Raw genomic sequence first — 26,350 nt, 5'->3', positions numbered from 1 at the left:
ATGGCACAGGGAGATCAGCTCAGTGCTTTGCGACCATCTAGAGGGGTGGGATAAGGAGGGTGTGAGGGAGACACAAGAGGGAGGGATGTGAGGATATACATATGCATATAGCTGATTCACTTTGTTATACAGCAGAAACGAACACCACACTGTAAAGCAATTATACTCCAATAAAGATGTTAAAAAAAAAAGCTGCCTGAAGCCACACAGTAAATGGCAGAACAAGAGTCTAAACCTAAGTCTGCCTAACGCTAAAGCTATTCTGCCACCTTCCTTTGCAATGAGCGAATGCATTCTGTGCTGCCTGGATCCCACTGGGACCTCAGTTGGCTGTTTCTAAAGGGAGCTGAGGGGCAGCCTCAGAGGCTCTGCTCCGAGCAGGGACCTCTCACCTTCTGCTGCCTGATCGCCCTGGTGACCCTCTTCTCCTGGTGCAGCCGCTCTTCCATGTGCGCCAGGGCCTCCTTCAGCGGCGCCTTTTCTTCGGCCTCTCTGAAGATGTCCTTCAGCTTTGCCACCTGTGACTGGTACATCTGAACCGACACTTTGCTCTGCCTGAGCACACAGGAGAGACAAAGTCTCTTTTCTCCTCAGCTTTCTCACTCACCACCAATGCTCCCGACCTGGGAGATCCTCAGAACACTTCCATATATGCCTGGCTTCGCGGTTTCCTTACAAGTGGGGGGGAAGGCTGAAGATGTGGGGACTAGAGGGCAGAATAAATAGCCCATTGGCTGTGGACGTGCAGCATGAAGGGGGCACAGGTTATGCTACCAGCCCCTCCCAATTTCCCAGAGAGGGTGGGGGAACGGATACCACTGAAAATACGATGGAATTATGAAAAGCACACACATGGTGAAACATCAGACACATTTATAAAAGGTGCACCTTATTCCTTAACAGCAGGGTACTTTAACTGTTGCTTTCTTGCCCAGAGACTTGGGTCCATCAGGCCCTGAGTCACCATCCCGCCTCCCCACTCCACACCCAGGCCTCTGTCCTCTTGTCCTGGTCCCTACGGGTCTGCAGCTGCCCCGAGGTTTAGCCTGGAGAATGGAGGCCTGGGCCTTTTGCCGGGGACACGGGCCATACTTGAGCTGTTCAATGTCCTTCTCGTATCGTCTCAAAAGCTCTTCTTTTCTCTGCAGCTGGTTCTTGAGTAGGGTGATCTTATCAAACACCAGGTACAGGTCTCTTTGTCGAAGCTGGTGGACTCTCTCCCTCTCTTTTGGGGAGAGGTGTTTCATGGACACGTGACCTGACATATCTTTGATGTTCAGCATAGTCCCGAGGGTTTTGCTCATATCCAAGTACTACGAGAAAGCATTTCGCAGGTAAGAGGCCTGGCCCAAGACCGCTGGTGGCCCCTTTGAGGAGGCAAACGCCTAATTCTGTTTCATTCATTTTCTGCAGTTGCAGAGAAGAAACACATGCTTTGCAAATGAGTGCATTTGGGGTTTTTAGTACGACTTTCATTTTCCCCCGCATCCATTTACACTATGCCTTTTTGAGAATTGGGGGGAGGGGTGGAGGGGGAATGACAACAGACATAAACATTCATTCTTACTACCCAGTCTTGCAAGGAATTGGGCTCTGCAATTTCCAGCCCATGCTGGGATAGGAGATGGGTCTCGTGGAGCTACTGTAACAACTAAAATGTATGTGGAGTTGATGTTTAAACTACCTGCAGGGCACGCAGGTTTGGACAGGAGGGGACTGATGCTGGGTATACCTACCAGCTTTTCACTAAGATCTAAAGCCTCAGCCACATCCGTTTTCCCTATCTTCTCAGTGGCCATGATGGACCCTGGGCTGGAAAGGCCATTTTGAGGCTGAAATTAAAAAAAAGAAGAAAAACTCTCTTGGCATTCCATTATGATTTTCTACATCCAGAAGAATAACCCAAAGAATAATGGAAGAACTGGAAAGATACTAAAGAATAATTTGAGAGAGTTAATTTTTTTAACATCTTTATTGGAGTATAATTGCTTTACAATGGTGTGTTAGTTTCTGCTGTATCAAAAAGTGAATCAGCTATAGGTATGCATATATCCCCATATCCCCTGCCTCTTGCGTCTCCCTCCCACCCTCCCTATCCCACCCCTCTAGGTAGACACACAGCACCGACCTGCTCTCCCTGTGCGATGCAGCTGCTTCCCACGAGCTATCTATTTTACCTTTGGTAGCGTGTGTGTGTATATATGTCCATGCCAAGAGAGTTGGTTTTAAATCCAGTCTGACTCTGTGAACTGCTTTCTATATGACTGTGTTCCTACCACTTCAGAGCACGACTGCCTTTGAAATGATGCATCACTTATGCCATTCTTTGGCCACCGTCTCGCCTGTCTTCCCTTTAGGCCAGTGGTTCTCAACCGGGGGTGACTCTGTCCACCCTACCCCCTCCAGGACATTTAGCAATGCCTGGACACATTGGTGGTTGTCATAATTGCTGCTGGCGTCTAGTGGGTAGAGGACAAGGATGCTGCTAAACACCCCACGATGCATAGGGCAGTCTCCCAAACAAAGAGTTACCTGGCTCAAAAAATCAGTACCGCTGATGTTGAGAAGACAAGCTCCAGAAAAATGGGGACCATGCGGCTTTTGCTCACTATCTCCCTCCTTGTGCCCAGCATGGCACCTGGCACCGAGTGGTGCATAGTGGGCATGTTTGTTGAATGAACGAATGAAGGTTAAGTGGAAAATAGCCTCCCTCCTTTTTATTAAAGGAATCTCATTTCTGTGCAGCAGAAACCATACCCTCACAAAATTTGGCCCAACCTTCTCCTAGTTCTGGAACCTGGTGGGTGAGCATCACTTCAGACCCTTTCCAGAGACAATGCAGATAGTGTCTGCAGCTGCATCTCCCTAAGACCCCAACCAGCCAGCTGGCTGCTGGAAGCCCAAATGACTGCATGGAATGGCCACCAGTCTGAATAGGTTACCCGATCTGAACGACTACAAATAACCCTAATAAGCCTCCTTAAAAAATAAATTGGCTTTTAATGCTTGCCATGAGCATCTCTTAGCCCTAGCATTTGTTGGCACTACCCTGAAAACCTCTGAGATTAAAAACAAAACAACTAAAAAACTATAATGGCCCCCAAAGTGACTGTGATAGATAAGAGTGGACATATTTGTCTATGTATCTATGGAGATGAGAATAAAAGAGGGTATCTGAAGATGACAATAAACCGGGCAGATCTGCTGCAAAAAGAACCTGAGATGCTGCTCAGTGTCTTCAGCTACCCTGAGCTGCATCCTCTGTACCTCTCCAGACGCCCCCTCTTTTCCTGAGGGGAGGGTCACTAAGGAACAGCCTGGGCTACAGGATCCAAGCACACAGTCCCCACCCGGTCTCTGCAGGCTAGCAGACACACCACCAGGGACACACCCCTGGTGTGTCTTCAATCATTATTCTGTGACCTTGGGTGAGGTACTTGACCTCCTGAAGCCTTACTTTTTCTTATCTGTTAAATGGGGACAATAATAGTAACTATGACACAAGGCTGCTACGATGGTTCAATGACATAAGGCATGGAGCCGGCTGAGCTCAACGCCTGGCACACAGTAAGCAGTTCACAGATGTCAGCTGTTCTTCCTCCTGCTCTTTCCTTTAATTACTGCCAACCTTGGAGGATTGAGAGTTGGGAGGTTTCCTGCTCTGTGGTGTCAGTGGTGGGATGAGGGCTTGTTGCCAAGGGGAAGGTCAATCTTGGAAGCAGGACCATCAGGACGTGAGATCCAGCTGAGCTCCCCACCTGGAGACGGTCCCTCTACTCCCAACCTCAGAGAAGGAAGGTTCGATTTTATCAGGAAGACCAACACGTTTCTGAAGACTCACACCTCTAGACGTGTGAGCAAATGTCTAGAAAAATTGTAGGAGAAAATGCTGGTACAGATAGGATGGCTTTATTATGTTTTCCCAAACCTGGTTTAGACCAGCTGCCACAGCAAGCCACGCTGACCTGAGCTGTCCATTGTCATGTGTCAGTCAAACACCCGATCAAACATCCATTTAGGATACAGGGCACCTTCAACCTAAGAATCAAATTACTTCTGAAAATCCTGGAAAACACAAACTATGCTCCCTAAGAAAGGAAGGTTGTCTTGGATAATACTCTTTAAATACTGTTTGACAATAATAACTATCATCTATTAAAGTGCTCGCTATGAGCTAGGCACTGGGATAAGCACTTTACATAATGATCTCCTTTAATTTTTCCATCATCATTTTACAGCTGGGAAATTGAAGTCCCAGAAAGGTTAGGAGGCTGCCCAAGGTCACCGAGCTTGCAGAGCTGGGATTAGGACACAGGTCTCTGATTCTAGAACTTGTGTCTTCTTAATCATCATGGCTCCCTTTGGCTGCCCTTTATGTGTTCATGTTTTTCAGTTTATAGCAAAAAGCAAATGTTAGGCAAGCTCATGACATACTGTTGTACATTAGCTTGTTGGATATTTTCTGCAGAATATAACATGTGATGTGAAAAGGAGGGCCCAGAGATTGACCTGGCCAGCATCAGTGCAATGCTATATCATGCTGTACATGATGGCAAGCCGCCTTTCTATTCAAACATTGGATTGCTGGTACGGCCAGGCACCGATCAGTCCATACAGGTGCCAGCCCATCAGGGAGGACCTGGCCTCGAACCAATGATGTATACAGTGGTGCCAGGGCACACGGCTCGTGTCTGTCCTCATGCCCACCCTCCCCACGTGTCAGTCAATGCAGAGACAAAGTTTCTTTGGTTACCGTTCCGATCTCTACTCTTGAAAAAGTTGGCAAGTCAGGTTTTACATCCAATATTTTCCGAACATTTTTTTCCATGCCGAGGGTCTTTAAGTTTAGAAATGATCCATCCATGTGGTCCTTGTGATCTATAAAAGAAATAATTTACACTCAAAAGAAAGGCTCAGGAAGAAGTTACTGCATGTAAAAGTCACAGCTGCTATTTACTGGACACTTACCACAGGCCAGTACTAATGAGCTCACCATCCTCCCTTGGCAGGTGAGGCATCGAGGCCCAGAGAGGTGAAATGACTTGTCCAAGGCCACACAGCTCATATGAGGCTGCAGCCTCCCAGGGCGGGGGCACTGAGGGGGAACCTTCGGCCACAGGTGTGAGGATGGACTTGAACCCAGGCTTCTGTGTCCTAGCCCAGGGCTCCACCCAGCAGCAAGCTTGGTTTCTTGAAAGCCCTATTCCCTCTAAACAGGGTATTTATCCTGGGAAGTTCCCCAAGGTTGGTCCTTGCACAGCATCCGTCTATGAAAAAGTCCCAGGGGAGGCACCATCATTCATCTGGTGTGATCACTGCTTGGCTGAGGCCCCACTGGGCGTGGGCACGCATGGGTATGCAGAGTTGGAGGGGATGGCGTGTCAGAATGGAAGAGGTGGTTGGGTGAATGATGCCTCCCCCCCAAAGATGTCTGGGTCCTAATCCTTAGAGCCTATGAACATTACCTGACAGGGCAGAAGGACCTTTGCAGATGTGATGAAGGTAAGGATCTTGAGATGCGGGCTTATCCTGGATTAGCTGGGGGGACCCAATATAGGCGCATGGGTTCTTACAAGAAGCAGACACAGGGAGTCTGACTACAGACAGACAGAGACGGTGATGTGACAGAAGCAGAGAGTTGAAGGTGCTCCTCTGCCGTGAGCCAAGGAAAGCGGGGAATTTTTATTTCCTCGCCTTTTCCAGTCTAGAGACTAGAAAAGGCAAGGAAACGGATTCTTTCCTAGAGCCTCCAGAAGGAACCAGCCCCTTGCCTTTACCTTAGCGAAACTGATTTTGGACCTTTGGCCTCCAGAACTGTAAAAGAATAAATATGAGTTGTGTTAAGCCCCTCAGTTTGTGGTAATTTGTTAGAACAGCCATAGGAAACTAATATGGGGGGTGAAGGCAGGAGGTAGGATGAGAGGTGGGGAAATGCAGTGCATGTTCTGGAAGAGCTTAATTGGGTTAGAGCAGATGATGGGGGAGGGGAGGAGTAGAGGGAAGAGTTGGGATGGAAAGCTGAGTTCAGTTTGTGGCCAGCCTAGAACAGTAGCCTAAAGAGTATAAACTTGATTTAAACATCACTGAAATGTCACGAGTGTGACCTGTGTGCCCGGCCCTCTGCCAAGCAATCAACGCATCACCCCACTGTATTGTCCCGCCATCGCCTCCTTTTACACATGAGGCGGTCGGGCTCTGAGACCTGTGGCTGCTGGACGCCACACAGCTGGCAAATGGCTGAGCCAGGGCTTGGGATCACAGTGGTGTGACTCCAGGGTCTGAGTCACTGCTATTTCAGCTTCTGATGGAGCAGTGAGTTGGCTTAATGAAGGGTGATTTTTTTTTTCAGAAAAATAACCGGGATGTATCAGAGACGAAGGAGCCAGCAGCATTTCTCAGCTGCAGCATCTCGACGTGTTGGGCGGGACAGTCCTCGTCGTGGGAGCCGTCCTGGGCACCGTAGGACGTTTAGCAGCATCCCTGGCCTCCACCTACTGGCTGCCAGGAGCATCACCCACCCAAGCTGTAATTATGAAAGATGAGAGGGTTTCAAGAAAGCAAACCGAGAGGGTTGGGTAGGCCAGAGAGAACATGGCGGGGGGAGCAAGCTGGGGCTTCAGTGCAGGGGGGCCACGTCAGTTGCCAAAGAGGCAAAGACAATGTGGGAAGTTGGTGGTGAGCACACAGGGTGTAATGCACTTCAAGGTCTTAGTGGGACAGGAGTACAAGCAGTAGAAAAGGAGCTAAAGAAGCAGTGGTCCCAGTGAAGATACACCAGCTTGAAGTGCATGTTTGATGACGAGGGAGAAAGATGGAGTGGGAGGCTGTAGACGCTGAAGAAGGAGGTCGTGATTCAGGAGCTTGTGCACAAGGTGGTCTGGGAGGGAGAGAGAAGGGGAGACTCAGGGAGGGAAGAGCTGCATTTGGAAAGAGAACGTAGTGAGGGAAGATGGAGGGAAAGGAGGAAAGGTGGGTGTGGAGAGAGACAGGAGGGGAGCTGAATAGGCTCGTGCCTGGGCCCTTGACCTCTGACAATGCCACTTGCTGAGAATTTCCAGCTTGGAAGAGTGAGAATAATAATATTATAATAATAGCTATTCAGTATTAACCACTTGCCGTGTGCCAGGCACCATGCCAGAAGTTTAACACGTGATATTTTCTGATCATTACAAACAGCCCAGCAAGGAAATGTGTTTGCATTTATAGGTGAGACACAGACGCCCAGCAAGGTTCAGCTATGGAGCTGGTAAGCAGTAGGATCAGAATTCAGACCTAGGTCTCTCATTCTCTTTTTAGAGAGACTAGAGGCTGGAGAGTGAAGGGCTGGGCTGGCTGATGTGAAGGATGCGTGAGGAGAGGGGCACTGGGTGGATCCCGAGATGGCAGAGAAGGGTGATGCAGACTTGGGCTGTTGGAAAGAGGGATTTTCTTCTCTGGGAGAAGCAGCAATTCTTGATTATAGTTCTGGTTACAAAATTTACACATGCCTGTTACACAAATCCAAACAGGGCAGAAACCCATAAAGTGGAAAGTGTCCCCCCGCTGTATCCTCAGTGGCCGGCACACAGTAGGGCTGCAATAAATAGTTGTTGAACGACTGAGGGAAAGTCAAGGCTCACACAGTCTTATCATGCTGGGATAATACTCTCAACACTTTTATGTCTTTTCCTCCAGATTTCTCCTGTGGTTGGATATTGGCATTTGAAAAAAAAAAAAAAAAGAAAAAAAAGGGGAGAACACTGTGCATATTGTATTACAACTTTCTTTTTTTTCACATAAAAATACTGCATATCTTGGATATCTGAGAAAGAGCGATTTTCTATGTATGCAGGGAATCCTTTTATTTGCAACAAAGTCTTGCAGAAATAGACACAATCAACTGAGCTTGCAAAGATAAATGTAAAAAGTCCTTTCTTTCCCTTATCAAAAGAAGCTGAGAAACCAGGCAGGAGGAGAGGGGAGCTGACTTTTAATGTCCTCCTTAGATGTTTCCTGTCTTCCAGTGGGACCACACAGTAATCCTTCACCAATTAGACTTTTTTTTTTTAGGTCGCAGCTTTTTTATTTTTTAATTGAGATATAGTCAATGTAAAATATTGTATGTTTCAGGTGTACAGCATAGTGATTCACAATTTTTAAAGGTTATATTCCATTTATAGTTATTATAAAATATTGGCTATGGGCTTCCCTGGTGGCACAGTGGTTGAGAGTCTGCCTGCTAATGCAGGGGACACGGGTTCGGGCCCTGGTCTGGGAGGATCCCACATGCCGCGGAGCGACTAGGACCGTGAGCCGCAACTACTGAGCCTGCGCGTCTGGAGCCTGTGTTCCGCAACGAGAGAGGCCGCGATAGTGAGAGGCCAGCACACCACAATGAGGAGTGGCCCCCGCTTGCCACAACTAGAGAAAGCCCTCGCAGAGAAACGAAGACCCAAGACAGCCAAAAAAATAAATAAATAAACAAATGTGGGGTTTAAAAAAAAAAAAAGAAAAGAATTAAAAAAAATTAGGAAAAAGTGAAATTAAAAAAAATATATTGGCTATATTCCCTGTGCTGTAAAATATATCATTGTAGCTTATTTATTTTATACATAGTAGTTTGTACCTCTTTTTTTTAAATTGGAGTATAGCTGCTTTACGATGTTGTGTTAGTTTCAACTGTACAGCAACGTGAATCAGCTCTATGTATTCATATATCCCCTCTTTTTTGAATTTCCTTCCCATTCTGGTCACAAAAGGATGGAACGCTTCATGAATTTCCGTGTCATCCTTGCACAGGGGCCATGCTAATCTTCTCTGTATTGTTCCAATTTTAGTATATGTGCTGCTGAAGTGAGCACGGTAGTTTGTTCCTCTTATTTCCCTACCTCTAACTTGTCCCTCCCCCTTTCCCGCTCCCCACTGGTAACCACTAGTTTGTTTTCTATATCTGTGAGTCTATTTCTTTTTTTCTTATATTCACTAGTTTTATTTTTTAGATTCCACATAAAAGTCATATCATACAGTATTTGTCCTTTTCTATCTGACTTATTTCACTAAGCATAGTACCCTCCAAGTCCATCCATGTTGCTGCAAATGGCAAAATTGCATTCTTTTTTATGGCTGTGTAGTATTCCACTGCATATATATATAGATATATATATATATAGATATAGATATAGATATACATATACATATACATATACATATACATATAGATATATCACATCTATTTTTGGGGGGTGGCCACACCATGCAGCTTGTGGGATCTTAGTTCCCCAACCAGGGACTGAACCTGGGCCGTAGCAGTGAAAGCGTCAACTCCTATCCACTGGACCGCCAGGGAATTCCCTACTGCATCTTCTTTATCCACTCATCTGTGGATGGGCACTTAGGTTGCTTTCATGTCTTGGCTATTGTAACTAATGCTGCTATGAACATTGGGGTGCATGTATCTTTTTGAATTAGTGTTTTCCATTTTAGGGGAATAAATACCCAGGAGTGGAATTGCTGGATCATGTGGTAGTTCTATTTTTAGTGTTTTGAGAAACCTTCAAACTGTTTTCCGTAGTGGCCACACCAATTTACATTTCCACCAACAGTGTACAAGGGTTCCCTTTTCTCCATATCCTCGCCAACAGTTGTTATTTGTGTTCTTTTTGGTGACGGCCATTCTGACAGGTGTTAGGTGATATCTTAACCAATCAGATCTTTAGTAGTGACCCCAATCTCCTGGGCTGCTCATGACATGATCCAACAATAGTTACTCAACCTGGATTTCCCTGAGGGATTTATTCCAGGATTTTACAGACCTAGCTCGTTACGTGTGTTTTATCCCTTAGGACAATATTTTAAAAGGCAGGTAGTATGGTGGTTCAGAGCAGGGGCTTTGAGGTCAGAGGGACCTGGATGGAGTCCCAGCTTTACCACTCGGCAGCTAGGAAATGCAGCCCATTGTCAAGAGCCGAGGAAGAAGGCCTGGGAAGAGAACTGAGTGCTCACGGCTAAGAAAATCTGACTAGCTGTCAAATAGAGATGCGGCAGGGGTCACAGGTAAAGGCACCTCGGCGTGAGTAAATCAAGCTGCCCTACCTGTGTGCATACCCATCTGCTTGCCATCCACATTTAGTTCACATTAAATCAACAAGTATTCAAGGCTGATGCGGATGGCAGCTACCGTTTCCTAAGGCTTATGTGTGACCCCATGATTTGGGTACCACGTCGTTTAATCCTCACAACTACCTGGTGAGATCTTAACCCCATTTTATAACCAAGTAAACAGAGGCACACAGAAGTCGAGACCTGCTCACACAATGAGTAAGCGCACACTTGAGAGTCACACCTTAGCAGCTGGTCTCCAAAGCCTGAACTCAGAATTATTCCCTCTAATGCAAATGGGGCTTTGCTGGGGCGAGGCCCGCGGCGCGCATCAGACACCCTTCACTCCAGAGAATGAAACTCTCAGGTTTGTCTCTGTTCAAGTTAACGACAGAACCTGTCCTCTAGGAACTGGGCATGTACCTGGTACCCCTCTGGATCTTCGGAGGGCGTGTGGGGTCACAGAAAAAGCACAAGTGCCAGGATCACAACGACCTCAGTTTGAGTCCTGACCCTACCATGTACCAGCTGTGTGACTCTGAGCAAGTTCCTTAATGTTATTGATACTCAGTTTCCTTACTTGCAAAATAAAGACGACAATAGTACCTGGCTCATTGGGCTGTTGGAAGATGAAAGTACACAGTACACGTAAAACAACTAACACAGTGACAAGTACCGAGGAGGAGTTAAACAAACCATGGTTCCTACCCTCCTCTTAGGAACTGTGAACACACAAGGCTCTTAGGACTGCTTGTGTATGGTGATGAGTGACTGGGGATCCCCTGCTGGCCTCAGTAATGGGAAGTACCTTGAATCACTTATCATGGTGGACTAACACATAAAGAGTTTTTGAGCCAGCTTCTTTTTTTTTTTTTTTTTTTAGTGGTACGTGGGCCTCTCACTGTTGTGGCCTCTCCTGTTGCGGAGCACAGGCTCCGGATGCACAGGTTCAGCGGCCATGGCTCACGGGCCCAGCTGCTCCGCGGCATGTGGGATCTTCCCGGACCGGGGCACGAACCCGTGTCCCCTGCATCGGCAGGCGGACTCTCAACCACTGTGCCACCAGGGAAGCCCCTGATGGCTTAATTTCGCAACCCATGTTTCTTTACGGGAATGTAAGACTAGATTTAGAGACAGAGGCTTCAGTGACTCCTGAAGCCTGGGGAGGGGACAGTGCACACATTGCTTGGCCCCGCTGTTACTAGGATAGAGATCATGGTCTTTCCTTGTTTTAGTTCTGATTTTGAAGAACAGCTAGAACCGTGGGCCACATCTCTCTTGGTTTCACGCACACTCAGACTCTGCCGTGATTACAACGACAGTAATACGGGGGTTGGGGAGGGGTTGGGTTGCCGGGAGCAATGCAGCGCCCCTGTTCTCTACGCTATCGGTGAGGGGCAGGCACTTACAGAAAAGTTCATCTGGATTTTGCCTCTTTTTTTTTTCTTAAACCCCACATTTGTTTATTTATTTATTTTTTTGGCTGTCTTGGGTCTTCGTTTCTGTGAGAGGGCTTTCTCTAGTTGCGACAAGCAGGGGCCACTCTTCATCCCGGTGCGCGGGCCTCTCACTATCGCGGCCTCTCGTTGCGGAGCACAGGCTGCAGACGCGCTGGCTCAGTAGTTGTGGCTCACGGGCCTAGCTGCTCCGCGGCATGTGGGATCCTCCCAGACCAGGGCTCGAACCCGTGTCCCCTGCATTAGCAGGCAGACTCCCAACCACTGTGCCACCAGGGAAGCCTTGCCTTTCTTTTTAAACACGTTTAAAAGAAATTCACACCACCTTCTGGATTACCTTAGACATATCCTGGCTGGGGTTGCTTAATCACCAGAGTTGAAAATCACTCCTCTATTGTCATTCATTATTGTAAGAATGTCAAATTTGCGCAGCCTCTCTGGAGAGCGCTTTGGCAAGTAGTATCAAGGATAAATGTTGGAGTTTCCCAGGTGTGGCCCTGGGCTCTCCCTTCTCATTCAATACTTTCTTCCTAGTGATACCATTCACACGTATGGCTTTAATCACCATCCATCCATCCACCCGTCCATCCATCCCATCTGACTAAGCACCCGCTATGTGGCACATGTTCTTCTGGGTTCCGGGGCCACATCACTGATACGGTTGGATATCCAGGGTGACAGCTGCGTCCTTGGCACCTCACTTTGGATGTCTACAGGCACCTCACACTCATCTTCCCTCTCAAACCTGGTCCTCCTGTGGCATTCTTTACTCTGGATTTTAGTGAAGGAACCACATCTGTACTTTTAACACAAGCCAGAAACCTGGAGACCTGTAGCCCCCTTTCTCTCCATCACTTCCCTTCTAGCCATATCTAACTCCATCACTGAGGCCTGTTGATTCATCTCTTAAATGCCCCTGGAATCTTCTCTCTTGCTCCGTCCCCTCCATTGCCACAGTGAGGGCCACCATCGTGTCTTGTGACAGCCTCCTAACTGCTCTCCCGGGGTTCTGTGCTGGCCACCTTCCTGTACATTTTCCACTCGTGGCCAAGATGACTGTCTCCAAATGCAAGCCTGTTCCATCAGTTCCTTACTTAAAACCTTTCGTGGGCTTCTCTCTGCTCTCAGGTTAAAGCAGAGCTTCTTACCAGTGCTCTGCAAGCCCCCGGCCACACCATGATACAGCCCCTGTGGACCTCCTTCACCAGTCCCTGCCCTCCGCCTCCATTTCTTTTAGTCCCGTGAGTTTTCCATGCTTCCTGCGATCCCACCACGCTGCTCCCTGCACCCAGAATGCCCTCCCCTCCCCTCTTTGGCAAATAACTCCTATGCACCCTGCAGGTGCCCTGCCGTCCCTGACCAGGTCAGAGCCCTGCACTTCTCCTTCAAAGCAACTGTCATGATTAAAGTTTTACATGTGAGTGATTTTTCAGTTAATGCCCCACCCCTATTCCTCCCTGAGACCCTAAGATCTACAAGCGCAGGGAGAGTGCCTGTTAGTTCCCCAATATTTTATTATGAAAGATTTCAAATGTACAGTGAAGAGGGAGGAATTTTACAGCCAACATCCATATACCCCATAACCTGAATTCTACCTGTTTCTGACCCCATTATATTTCCAACCTGCACTGTGCCTGGTATCTAGGAGGCCTGCGATAAATCTTTGTTGAATGAAAGTGGTTCATATCCTTCCACATCTAGGATGATAAAGATAAGATGAACAGGTATGTGTGAATAATATTTATGTCAGCCTCATCTATTAAGTGTGAAAAACTGGAAGCAACTTAAATGCCCATTATAGAGGACTGGCTAAATAAATTACGGTACACCCTTCAGAATGGGGTTCCTTGCCATCAGTGACAGCGATGATGTAGATCTGTGTGTATTGACATGGAAGGGTGCTCCAGATGTACTGTTAGGAATGAAACTAAAGGAAATTGGGTATAATATGACATTATTCTTTTGTAAAGTTAAAAAATCAATACACGTGGATAGGTAGTGCCTATTTTATGCCAGGTACTATTTTAAGTACTTTACATGTATCAATGCATTTTAATCCTCACAAAAATCCTAAGGGGTGAGTATTCCCTATTATCCCCATTTTACAGGTAAAGAAACAGGCACAGAGAGGGGAAGTAACTTGCCTAGAATCACACAGCTCTTTCCATGGGAAAATGCCCTGGAAGTTCCACACAAAATATGATCGTAGTGACGATACCAAACGCTAGCGAGGATGTGAAGCAACAGGAACTCTCATTCATTGTTGGCGGGAACGCAAAACAGCCACTTTGGAAAAGAGTTTTGTGGTTTTCTTAAAAACTAAACGTACTCTACGGACTTCCCTGGTGGCCTAGTGGTTAAGAATCCGCCTGCCAATGCAAGGGACACAGGTTCAAGCCCTGGTCTGGGAAGATCCCACATGCCACGGAGCAACTAAGCCTGTGTGCCACAACTACTGAGCCTGTGCTCTAGAGCCCGTGAGCCACAACTACTGAGCCCGCGTGCCACAACTACTGAAGCCTGCGCACCTAGAGCCCATGCAACGCAACAAGAGAAGCCACTGCAATGAGAAGCCCGTGCACCACAAGGAAGAGTAGCCCCCGCTTGCCGTAACTAGAGAAAGCCCGTGCGCAGCAATGAAGACCCAATGCAGCCAAAAATAAATAAAATAAAATAAATTAATTAAAAAAAAAAACTAAATGTACTCTAACCACATGATTCAGCAACCGCGCCCTTGGTATTTACTCAAAGAAGTTGAAAACATGTCCACACAAAACCCTGCATGTGGACGTTTATGGCAGCTTTATTCATAACTGCCAAAACTTGGAAGCCACCAGGATGTCCTTCAGTAGGTGAATGGATAATGGAATATTATTGGGCACTTAAAAAGAAAAAAAGAGCTATCAAGCCATGAAAAGACTTGGAGGAAATGAAAATGCATATTACTAAATAAAAAAAACTAATCTGAAAAGTTGTATGATTCCAACTACATGATATCCTGGAAAAGGCAAAAACTATGGCGACGGTAAAAAGATCTGTGGTTGCCAGGGGCTGCGGGGGGGCTGGGAGGGAGCACAGAGGATTTTCAGGGCAGTGAAACTATTCTTTTTTTGGGGGGGGATAGGTTCTTTTATTTGGAATAAAAATGTCCAGTTTTGAAAAGAAAAGACGTTATCTTAAAAACTTAAGTCCTCAAACCACAGGTTTCCCCATGACGAGTTGAATTCCTGAACACTGCAGAGGGATTACTGGAGATGTTGATTACTTAAGGCACTAATAGGAAGGCACTGAAGAACAGCAGGGCCAGGCTTCAATCAGACAAACATGCGCTGCCATGGAGGAATTGCATAGGCTGGCTCTGAAGTTGGCTTCTCCTTTGCTTCTTTTTATTTTGTTAAACTTGTAGCTTTACTTTCCTCAGTTTCTAGAATATCAGTTTCTAGATATTTGGGTTTATGGGTTATCATCATTTTGCTTTATTACCACGTCCCTGATCTGTAACTTCACCCACCCCACTTCCCCTCTATGGACTCCACAGGTGGCTTTTAATGAATTCTGCGTACTTTCTATTACTGTGTAGTTACAGAGTGACCTGAGAAGTGAAACTCATAAATCGAGTTGACCTAATACCAGGGCTTTGTGCACAGAATCCACCAATCTGCTCAGAGATGGCCTGATCTGAACCACATCCCCCGCCGTGCTCCCTGGCTTCTGCTTAGGGCAGTAGATTTGGGATCAAAGGCACCTTCAGGACTGGACCATCTTCCCGGTGGAGCATTGTGATTTACAGGGCCTCTGGGTCCTCCCCGGGGTGGGCCTCATTATTGGTGGACCTGCTGGTCTCAGGACTTAATGAAGCTCAGGTTGTTGATGTCTCATCGCAGAAAGAATTCAGTGAGAGACAAAGTGATAGGTAAGACGTGGACTTATTTAGAGAGAAACACACTCCACAGACAGAGCGTGGGCCATCTCAGAAGGCGAGAAAGGCCAGGGCAGTGAAACGATTCTGTATGATATTATAATGGTGGATACATGTCATCACACATTTGTCCAAGTCCAAACCCATAGGATGTACAACACCAAGAGTGACCCCTACACAGCATTGTAAATCAACTACACTCCAATAAAATTAAAATGAAAAAGAGTGAACCCTAATATAAACCATGGACTTTGGGTGATTAGGATGTGTCAATGTAGGTTCATCAGTCCTGACAACTGTACCTCTCTGGTGCTGATGCTGATAAATGGGGGAGGCTGTGTATGAGTGGGGACAGGGGGTACCTGGGAAATCTCTGTATCATCCTCTCAATTTTGCCATGAACATAAAACTGCTCTAAAAAACGTCTCTACTCTATATATGTATATATATGGTTACTTCTGAGAGAGAAGATTTAGCATAATTTCGATTTTTCCTTTTGCCACTGTCACGTCTCATTTTTCTCCAGTAATCACGTCTCACTTGTGTACTTTTTTCCAGGAACACTGCTTCTCAAGTGGTGAAGCAAAGTGAAGTCTGGAGAAGGGAACACTTGGCCACATACCTAAGAAGCCTCCCTCAATAGATGTCCCATCGTGATCAGATTCAACGCAATATTTCAGTCATGTAACTATGTGAGAAAAGAGTTTCAATCACCTTTGTCGGAGCTGGAGAACTGGATCCCCACCTCGTGGAGGAGATGCTCCGTTTCCTCCAGCCAGGACAGTGACAGGCGCAAGATGTCCAGTGCCACCTTCTGGAGCCCTGAGACAGGTGGGCTCACCTGCAGGTGCTGTAGGAGGTCGACCTCCTTCTTCAGCTCATTGCTAGAGCAAGACATTGTCATGCACGCCTGGAAAGAGATGAGGTCGTGAGGAGCCCGGGCACCATCGCCAGAAATACCACCTGACGGTTGTGACCCACACAGAGCAGTGTTCTTGACAGGCCCGTGAAGCAGGCAGAGCCGTATGTTGGCCGCCCTGTGACGGCCCAGTTTTACTTCCCTTTTTCGGGGGGCGGAAGGAAGGAGGCAGCTTTTATTTCACGTGCACTCTAACTGGGACTCTGGATGGACAAATAGACCCTTTGTTTAGGTATAGGCAATTCCAAAGCCAAATTGCCAAGGACGATTTGGCTGAAAGGAGAAGCAAATTTGGTTACAGAATTCCTGCTGAGATCAACACACAAGCTGGTCATAAAGTGCGGTTTCCTGATTTGAAAGAGTGCTGACAAGCCAACATTTGCCCAGACTCCCCAAATAGTAGCTGCATATTTCCAGAGAAAGCAGAAGCAGCTGCCTGATGTGATAAGCTGGATCCCTGCGTGGGGGCCATGAAGTGGGGGCTCTGCCAGACCCTCTGGTCCAATAAGGGTAAGAGCAGCCTTCCACTGCTGGGACAGAAAAGAAAACTGCAAATAAAGAGCAGAAGGTTTCTTTGGTTTCTCTGGAAATAACACGGGGCTGTTTTTTTTCCCCCGGGGTCTGGGGCCTCCCAAAGGCAGTACTTGGAGTGTGTCGGGCAGCTTCTCCTTGGCCACACCAAGTTCACCTGGGAGGCATTTCTGGAGGTCCTTTGTTTTCTGATCTCAAACAGATTTCTCCAACAAGAGAAAAGGTGGACTAAAAGCAGAGCTGGACAATTTCCTGAACAAGGAGCACAGAAATGAGACACAGGGGACATTTGAGGAATGGAGAAGGGGGCACCTGGCAACTGTCTAAGGATGTCTTCAGCTTCTTGATGTTCTGGGTGATTTCCTCCTCTTTGCAGCTGCTGAGCTGGGTCTCCTTCTGCAGGGTCCACTTTTGCTGCCAAACGTTGCTATTGTCCTCTGTGACCCTGCTGCTCTTTTCTGGTAACTGGTGAGAAAAAGAAAAAAAAAAGATTTAAAATGCAGGGTGGGGCTTCCCTGGTGGCGCGGTGGTTGGGAGTCTGCCTGCCGATGCAGGGGATGCGGGTTCAAGCCCTGGTCGGGGAAGATCCCACATGCCGCGGAGCAACTGGGCCTGTGAGCCACAACTACTGAGCCTGCGCGTCTGGAGCCTGTGCTCCGCAACAAGAGAGGCCGCGATAGTGAGAGGCCCGCGCACCGCGATGAAGGGTGGCCCCTGCTCGCCGCAACTGGAGAAAGCCCTCGCACAGAAACGAAGACCCAACCCAGCAAAAATTAATTAATTAATTAATTAAAATGCAGGGTGGCTCTGGGGGGAGGGGACCTGGAGGGCTTCAGCTTAAGCTCGGAGGAGGGAGGTCCTGGCGTGTTTTGGGGTTGGCTCTGGAGCGTGGATATTGGCTCTGTCACCGGGGCATGTTTCCCAGGATCAGAGATGGTGTTTTAAGAGCCAAAGGCCTGTCATGTGGCCACGAGTGTGTTCTAGATTCTTCTGCATTCTGGGAGGGATTCATCACGCTGAGCCTGATGCTGTGGGCTCCTAAAAAGGAGGTCGTCCGAGAGAAGCCCGTGGTATGATCTTGTGACCCGCGCGCTGACACCCAGGATTGGAGAGGATAAACGGAAGGATAATAAGGCATCGTTACAGCCAGAGGCCCACCCTCACTGCCATCCGCCACTTCAGGAGGAACGAGCGAGCGAGGACGCACCGTCCATGCTGAGGCCGCTCCTTTCCTCGAGGGGCTAACGGAGGTACACCGTGCGGGTCTGCCGACCAGACACAGTCCTGGGTGGTTTAATTTGATTTTCACAGAAACACTGCAAGGGAGTTTAACTGGCTTTTACTTGAAAAGCCAGGAAATCCCAGAAAATCAAAACAAATCTTTATGGTGTAGCAACAGTGTGAAAATTATGTGCCACCAACAAAAAACAGGAACATATGCTCCCAGTGTCTGGAGCCCCGGGTCCCTGAAGGAGAAAGTGGGGAAGAGAGACGAGCCTGCTGATTGGAGACGGGTTTGTCCTGGAACGGTTTCACGCGTCCGCAGGTGGCCTTGAGGACCTGACCTCTGAAAAGCTCCAGCTGCAGCACAAAGAAAGGGAAGGGGATGAGGTGAGGGGCGCAGCTGCAGCGGCACGGCTGGGGGAGGCGCCTCCGTCGCTGGGTCTGGGAGAAATCGGTGAGAAGGCTCTGCACGCCTTCAGTGGTCACTATGGGTAATTAACACCTTCACCTCTCACCGGAAGGGGCAGTGCCCACACAAGAGAGGGGGACAGCAGGTTTTAATGACTTTTCAGGTGTGCCCGCCTAACCTAGCCGACGCACACGGTCGGCACACACACGTCTCGGGCTCTCGGAAGAGCCACTTGCTGCCAATTATCCAGTGGGAAGTCCAGGGCCGGGAGCGCTCTTCCGTAATTGCTACGTTGGCACCAGGCTGTGAGATAAACATTGAGGCTGTCAGCCCGGGTAACTCGTGTCATCAGCAAGGGCGCCTGGGGAGAGAAGGAGGAGCTGCCTGCTGCCGTTTTGTGCCTTAGACCTTGTGTCCTGAAGACGACGTCTCCTGTACTCCTCTCCAGGTCCCCGGAGCCTGGTGCAGCGCCTGGCACACAGCAGGCACTCAATAAACGTTCATCGAATGCTTAGAACAGAAACACCTGTCAAGTCAGATGTTCAAAGTCCTCTCCTTCAGTTCAGCCAGTTTTTACTGAGTGCCTCCCTGATGCTGGTGTCTTCATATTACGGATGATGAAACAACGCAGTTAAATTAAGTCAGGGCTTCTAGAATGACGAGTTCAAGATGCCCCAGGCTCATGAGACTTGAACGGCAAAGAAGCCCAAGTTTCTCTGGAAATTTCCCAACGTGATGGCCCTTGGCCTGGGTTTTTGGCTCACTGGCAAAATGTGGTCATGAAAGGCTCTAAAACAGAGCCCTGAAGGACCACAAGGGCCACAGAATCAATGAGAACGTGAACAGGTCCTAAGACACAGGAGTCTGCTGCACACCAGGGAGCTCTGGGAAGCCAAGTAGAGGAATTGTGACTCTCCTAAGGACACCTCTGCAGTCATCCTGCCAGAAGCCAGCTGGGTGATTGGAGGGACTCTGGGTCGTCTGCTGGTTTCATGGCCAAGGGAGGGTCCTAGCTCACCCGAGGAAGAGGTTATGCAGAGGGCCCTGTGGGCAATGGCCCGTGTTATCACCATAGGCGCCCTACAGGACTGCTTGGTGGGGGGTGGGGGTGGGGAGGGACAGGTCCTGCTGGATGGTGGGCTGAGTCCTGTGGTCACTGGCCTGGGGAAGGGCAGGACCTCAGGCCGGGAGCGGGCTGTGGAGACAAGGGGGTGAAGCAGCAAGGCCCAGGCAGCGCAGAGAAGCCTTGTTCGTCCTTTCTCTCTCGAGTCTAGACCTGGAGGAATCTCAGTGTCTCTGAGGGTCTTCCTGCATGACCCCTGGCCAGAGCCATGACCAGGCGCTCGGCAAGTGGCGCAGATCATGCCCTCAAGGCGGGTGTTCGCCGTGGGTGCAGAGTGCCAGCAAGGTGAGGGGTAGCCCAGGTGCACGGAGGGAAGCCCAGGCTGGCGGGCTCTCTGCCTTGCTAAGGGGTCGGCACCCTGCAGGAGAAAGGACACCGGGGGTGATGGTGTGGAAGTTGGTTGAAGAGGCTTTCAAACCTGCCTGAGGGTCAGCATCATCATTTAACTTGTGGGTGCCTCTGAAGTTCAGCGCGTGGGACAAATTCCGGTCACACTGATGGTTCAGGCTTGGATGCTACCAAACTCAAGGGCTTTGGGAGCTGGGCTGGGTGGGACGGAGGGCTCCTTTAAGGATCGTGGTTCTTAACCTTTTTTGGTGGTTTACAAATCCTTCTGAGCATCCAATGAGTGACGAGGTGGACTCACTCTCCCAGAAAAAGAAAAGCACAAACACATACATGCAAAACGTTCTTGGTCCCCCTGGAGCCGTGGCTGCCAGGAGAGGATGCCTTGTGGAGGGGGTCCAAGATGGGCTGCCCTTGGTGGGCTGTGTTCTGGAGGGCCAGTGCCCCGTCTTGGGTTCTCGTTTGCTCTCCCTTAGCCTTTGGTGAAGGCTCGTTTGCATGTTCTGGCCCTCATGTCTGTGCCACGTGTCAGAGGAAGGGCCACTGGGCCATCTTGGGTCAGAGGCCTGGGAAATGGCCCTCTCCCCACCCTGCCCACCTCCACCTGGCATAAGCTGTGGTATTCTGGGTTTTACTTTATTAAGAAAAGTGGCAGGACTTCCCTGGCGCTCCAGTGGTTAAGACTCCATGCAGCCATTGCAGGGGGCACGGGTTCCATCCCTGGTCGGGGAACTAAAATCCTGCAAGCCACGCGGTTCGGCCAAACAAAACAAACAAACAAACAGAAATGTGGCAATTCCCTGGGGACACTGACTGTAGCATCTCTTTGGGGGCCCAGAGGAAGAAAGATCGCTCTAAATGTCAGGACAAAAAATGTGAAGGAGAAAGTGCTAGAAACACCACCGAGGTCAAGAGCTCAAACCCTTCCCAAGAGGGAACTGCACAGCTGGTTCACTGGGGTGGGCCTTGAGCTGGGACTGGCTGCTTGGTCAGGGTCTCAGGCAACAGCAAACACTGGAGTGGGCAGCTTCCCAGAAGGAAAAGCCTCTTTAGTGAAATCCACGGGGACGCGGAAGCCGCACAAAGCCCTGCCCCTGAGATAAGCGGGTGAACTAAGGCAGGCTGTCTTCCTCCTCATTCATCCCTGCCGGCCCCTTGGGTGCGGGATTCCGTGGAGAGCACGGGCCCGTGAAGGGGCTCTGCAGCACGCCTACCTGACCTACTGCCCTTTCCAAATTGGCTTTAATGAGGTTTTCTCTGTTCCTCATTTCTTTCAGCTGAAGCAATTTCCTTCTGGAATCCTGCCGAAGCTTCTCTTCCACCTGAAAGGATGATGAAAGCGTGGGCTTGCTGCTAATGTGATCATCATGCCCTCTGGGGAAACTCTTCTGGGTGGGCTAATGGCAGTGGGGGAGTCCCTGAGGGGTAGGGACAGCTGCAGCCCAGCAGCAGGGGTCACAGGCATGCACAGGGTGGAGGCAAACTCACAGGGAGTTGCCCCCTACGGGAAAGGGCCGAGCTCTGCACCCGGGGCTCAACTATGTTCTACCGCACACACCCATCCCAGCTCGGTCCCTAACAAGCCGTACGACACTCGGAAAGTTATTTCACTGCTCCGTGACTCAGTGTCCTCATCTGTCAAATGGGGATGATGATACTAGTATCACTGCATAGAGTCATTGTGGGGATTCGATGTGTGGAATAGTGCTTAAGGGCTCTGTGAGCGTGTTAAGTACTGTTGTAACCTATGAAAGGTGGACGGGAATGTCCGCCGTGCAGTCTCGTTCTAATAACTCGTGATGGGTACTTGGACATGTTATGATTGGGTTTATTATCATAACTGTTTGTCGTTACCACTTGGAGCACACTCACTGGTGGTAACCTCTCTGGAGGCTTGCCAAAGCAATGTCTATTAAGAACTGCAGCCTGCAAAGGAAGGCGTTTAAAGTGGAGAAGCTTGCCTACTTTTACCCCCTTGCTTGGGTAACAGTCAACGCACGGTAAGCTTGGGCGTGCTCCACGCTACCCTTGGCTGGCCAGTGTAGGCCTCGCAGCTGCTCAATTCTTGGATGCACCTGCTGAGCCCTGGGCCCTGGCACTAACAGGAAATGAGGCAAACACTCGTAAATAAATGGAAAGTTTTTGTGCTGAAACAAATTCACAGGCTGTGTTTTTAGGGATCTGAAGAGGGGGATCACAGGGATTTAATAAAAGACCCAGAAAAGCCCTTAAGAGCTTTCTTCTGAGTCGTGTGGCCCAGTGGAAGAGCCTCTACCCAGCTCCGTTACCTTGGAAAAGTCATCTAAGCTCTCTGGGCCTTAGTTTTCTCCCAGGTCTAAACATGCTCTGACTTCTATTTCAGCAGCCTGTTTCATATGCTGCAAAAGTCAAGTCCAGCCTTGGACTCTGCCCCTGTTTGTGTTCTGCATGAACAGCCCCCGTTCCTGTCCCCAAGCCTCAGAGTCACCTTCAGCAGCTGCCCTGCTCCCTCTCTCACACTCGGGGGTCTCACGCCTGTCCTCCAACCCCTCTCAAATGCAAGCTGGACTGTGACAACTGGCCTCCTCGCCTCAAGTTTAGTTTCTTCCAGTGCAATCTTAACGGTACTGTGAGAGTTACCCTGCTATAAGGCAGCTCTGTCCACCAGAACTTTCTGCAACGGTACAGGTACTCTGAGCGAGGCTGTGTTGTCTAATACGGCAGCCACCAGCCACATCTGGGGATCAAGCACTCGAAATGGGGCTGGTGTGGCGGAGGAACTGAATTAAAATTTTATTTAATTTTCATTAATTTCAGTGTAAACAGTAGCATGTGGCTGTTTGCTATGCCAGGGTAACTGAAGTCAGACAAACCTGGAGTCAGACAAAACCGACTGTGCCATTGGGCTAGTTACTTTACTAGTAACTAGTAGCCTTGACTTTCTCATCTGTAAAATGGAGAGGATGATTTCTAGATCACAGCGCTGTTGTAAAGATTAAGAGGTGAAAAGTTCAGGGTAACGCCTAGTACATGAGAAATTGTAACTCTCATTTTCACCCTAATTACTGTCCACGAATGTCATTGCATCAGTCACTTGTTCAGGAGGCTTAGTAGCTCCCCACTGCCTGTGTGGTACAGAGCCCAAGCGCCTGAACTAAGGCAAAACACCAAGCCAGAGATTCAAGAAGCCCCTACGAACTCTGTACGAGGTAAATAAAACTGGATCCACACCTAGATAAACCATAATAAAACTGCTGGAAATCAAGGAAAAAGACAATCTTAAAAGCAACCGGAGAAAAAGACAGATTATGCAAAGGTACAACAGTTAGGCTTACAGATGACTTCTAAATAGAAATAATAGGAGCCACAAGACAATAGTGACATATCTAATGCTGTATCTAATGTGCTGAAAGAAAAGAATTGCCATTGTAGAATTCAATACGCAGTCAAATGTGTTTTAAGAATGAAGGTTAAATATACATCTCCAGACAGACACACAGGCACATTTGAGAATTTGTCATCAGCAGAGCCACAATGAGGGAAAACATTAAAGGGTATTCTTCAGACACAAGAAAAATGAACCCAGGTGGGTGATCAGAGATGCAGAAAAGACAAGCAACAGTAAGGGTAATGTGTGGATATGATACTGACTATAGAAAAACACTAATAATGTCTTGTGGGGTTTTAACTATCAAGAGGAGTTTAGAAAATGACAGTAATGGCTTATAAATCTGGAGGGGGTAAGTGAAGTTAAGGTGTTTGAAACTCATTGCACTGTCAAGGAGAAGGGCATCATTATCAACTACTATTGCCTCTTGGTAAGTTAAGAATGCAGGGCTTCCCTGGTGGCGCAGCGGTTGAGAGTCTGCCTGCCGATGCAGGGGACATGGGTTCGTGTCCTGGTCCAGGAGGATCCCACATGCCGCAGAGCGGCTGGGCCTGTGAGCCATGGCCACTGAGCCTGTGCGTCCAGAGCCTGTGCTCCACAACGGAAGAGGCCATAACAGTGAGAGGCCCGCGTACCGAAAAAAAAAAAAAAAGAATGCACTTTATAGTCTTCAGGATGACTACTAAGAGAATAGTAGAAGAGTGAAAAACTTAATTAATGTGTGATTTTGGTGAGTCAAGGGTGAATGCTATTGTCTTACTATGACTAAAAGAATAGTAAAAAAGTGAAATATTTCCAAGCTAATAGAGGGGGAAAGTGGAATAAGAGAAAACCATCCACTCAGAAGGAGGCAAGAAAGGAGAGAAGAAGGAACATACCACAGATGGTACATCTGGTATTGAGCAAGAAGGTAGATTTAAACCCCAGTACACGAGTAATTACATAATATAAATGGACTAAAAGTCAAAGATGGTCAAACTGTATTTTGTAAAAATGATACGCTATTTGAAGGCATATGTCTAAAACTTAAGACAAAAATTGACAGAGAACGTATGAAAAAGATAAGGTATGAAAACTCTAACCAACAGAAAGCCAGTGGTGAAGCTAAATGACAAAGGAGACGTTAAGGGAGAAACACTACTAGAGATGAAAAGGGACATTTCATGATGATCTAAAGTTTTGCTCTACAGGAAGTATTAGGATCCTAAATTTATATGCACCTAGTAACACAGCCTCAAAATATATAAAGCAAAAATCGTTCATATTAATATAAGAAACACACAAATTACAAACATGTTGAGATTTTTAAAAACATTCTCAATGATGGAACAAAAAGACAAAAAAAATCAATATGAGAATTTAAGTTGGAACAACATCATTGGCAAACTTGATTTAATGGATCAATTCTTTCTTAGATAATTTCACAATTAAGATTTGAAGGCAGTCTAGGGTAGTGGTTACACACAGGAGCTTTGGAGTCAGGCAGACCTGGATTCAAGTTCTGCCACAACTACTTTATGCAAGTGAACTTGGATAACTTCCTTCACCTCTGTGAGCCTCAGTTTTCCCGACTGTAAAGTGGGGATAATACCAGTATAGACCGCATGGGGTCATTGTGAGGATGAACAGAGATGATGCAGGTGGAGTGCTGGCCCCAGAGTGGTTCCCAGGCCGACCTGTCCCTGCCATACCTTGCTCTTTTCCCGCAGCGTCATAGAGATCAGGCTCTGCTCGGTACTGCTCCTTTTCAGCTCCACCCTGAGCTTCCTCATTTCTTTTTCCATGTCATGGATTTGCTGAAAGAGTTCCAACAACAGGGAAGTCAACTTCACAACTCATTTCATCCGGTTCATTAAGGCAGAAACCTAGTCTGGGATTCGCTTCATTCCTTCCCTTGGGGGACAATTCCACATCTTTGAGGCAAAGTAGACTTTCTTTCAACGGATGCAATGAAAGGGCTGGGTGAGGGAAAATTTGAGTTTCTTTTGAAGATCAGCATGGATCCTGGATTAAACAGTACAAGATACCTATCCACTCATTAGAATCTCTTTCCTTGGGGTATATTTTTGAATTCAATCTAAATAAGGGCTGTTTGGAAGACACAATGGGCACAGTTTGGAAGAAAAGAACAATGACATTTTTCTTTTTTCTCATTTGAGGCAGAGAAGTGTGCTCCTGACAGAGAGAAGAACACACGTCTCCTCCCCCTGTCCCAGGCACCGGGCTTCCCAATGGATGGAAAACGTATGCCTGGTGATGTGCATGAGGGTTCGGGCTGGTACAGGGGGTGAACATTTACATTGAGTGGTCATCTTTTCATTGTATTCATTTTTATGTTCACCTTCCATACAAGGCCAGTGATACATTTGCTTTTTATTTTGTTTTTATGAATTGTTGTAAAATTGAATGTATTTAAGTAAAAATACTTCAAGAAGAGTTGTGTTAATAACAGTGCTCAGGGCCGTGATAAAACTTGTGACAGTGGATCATGAAAGTCTGGGCATCACAAGTCCAGGGGTAGGGACCACGGTGAATTTCTAGCAGCATATGGTGGCCACCTCCTGTCCCTTTCCCCAGGGGAAACCTGATGACGGGCCTTGAGCCAACTGCCCAGAAAATCTGGGGAGAGTGTGTTTTCCATGGTCTTTTCACCCATCTCTTTGAGGCTAGCAAATCAAAGCATTAACACACAAACACCCAGAAAGCCCCAGAGCTTGTGCTAGCTAATGGGCCAAGGAACCCCTCCAAAACCCTCAAGGCCCCAATCTAGGCTTTCAGTGGACACCTAGGGGTCAGGAGGTTCAACGCACGGTTTTGCAGAGTTTTAACTCTTTCTCTTGGGCTTCCCACTTCTCCTTCTGGGCATCTTCCTTCTGTAACTCTTCTTTCAGCACTGAGCACTGTGGAGAAAAAGGACAAGGCCACGGGGGCTTGGCTGGGGGTCCCAAGTAATTGTGTTCACGCGCAGGAGTGTTTCCT

The 26,350-nt window shown here is 47.9% G+C and overlaps 1 protein-coding gene across 1 annotated transcript in view; it reads right to left on the bottom strand.

The window, feature by feature from the left end:
- Positions 1-26,350, bottom strand: part of LOC309808808 (forkhead-associated domain-containing protein 1-like) — a gene marked incomplete at its 3' end in the record, with an annotated part of 105,294 nt that overhangs the window by 7,825 nt on the left and 71,119 nt on the right. The window contains exons 9-17 of the mRNA XM_082629383.1: positions 26,182-26,271; positions 25,063-25,167; positions 21,219-21,326; positions 18,401-18,484; positions 17,216-17,368; positions 16,163-16,363; positions 1,737-1,826; positions 1,093-1,313; positions 393-555 (exon numbers count right to left, since the gene is read on the bottom strand). Coding sequence (XP_082485509.1) covers positions 393-555; positions 1,093-1,313; positions 1,737-1,826; positions 16,163-16,363; positions 17,216-17,368; positions 18,401-18,484; positions 21,219-21,326; positions 25,063-25,167; positions 26,182-26,271 — 1,215 coding nt within the window. The remainder of the gene's footprint in view (positions 1-392; positions 556-1,092; positions 1,314-1,736; positions 1,827-16,162; positions 16,364-17,215; positions 17,369-18,400; positions 18,485-21,218; positions 21,327-25,062; positions 25,168-26,181; positions 26,272-26,350) is intronic.

The sequence above is a fragment of the Mesoplodon mirus genome (assembly GCF_964341445.2).
Source record: "Mesoplodon mirus genome assembly, chromosome: 7".
NCBI classification, from domain to species: Eukaryota; Metazoa; Chordata; class Mammalia; order Artiodactyla; family Ziphiidae; genus Mesoplodon; species Mesoplodon mirus.
Note: the sequence above shows the minus strand (reverse complement) of the source record. Positions and strands in the feature narration are given on the sequence as shown.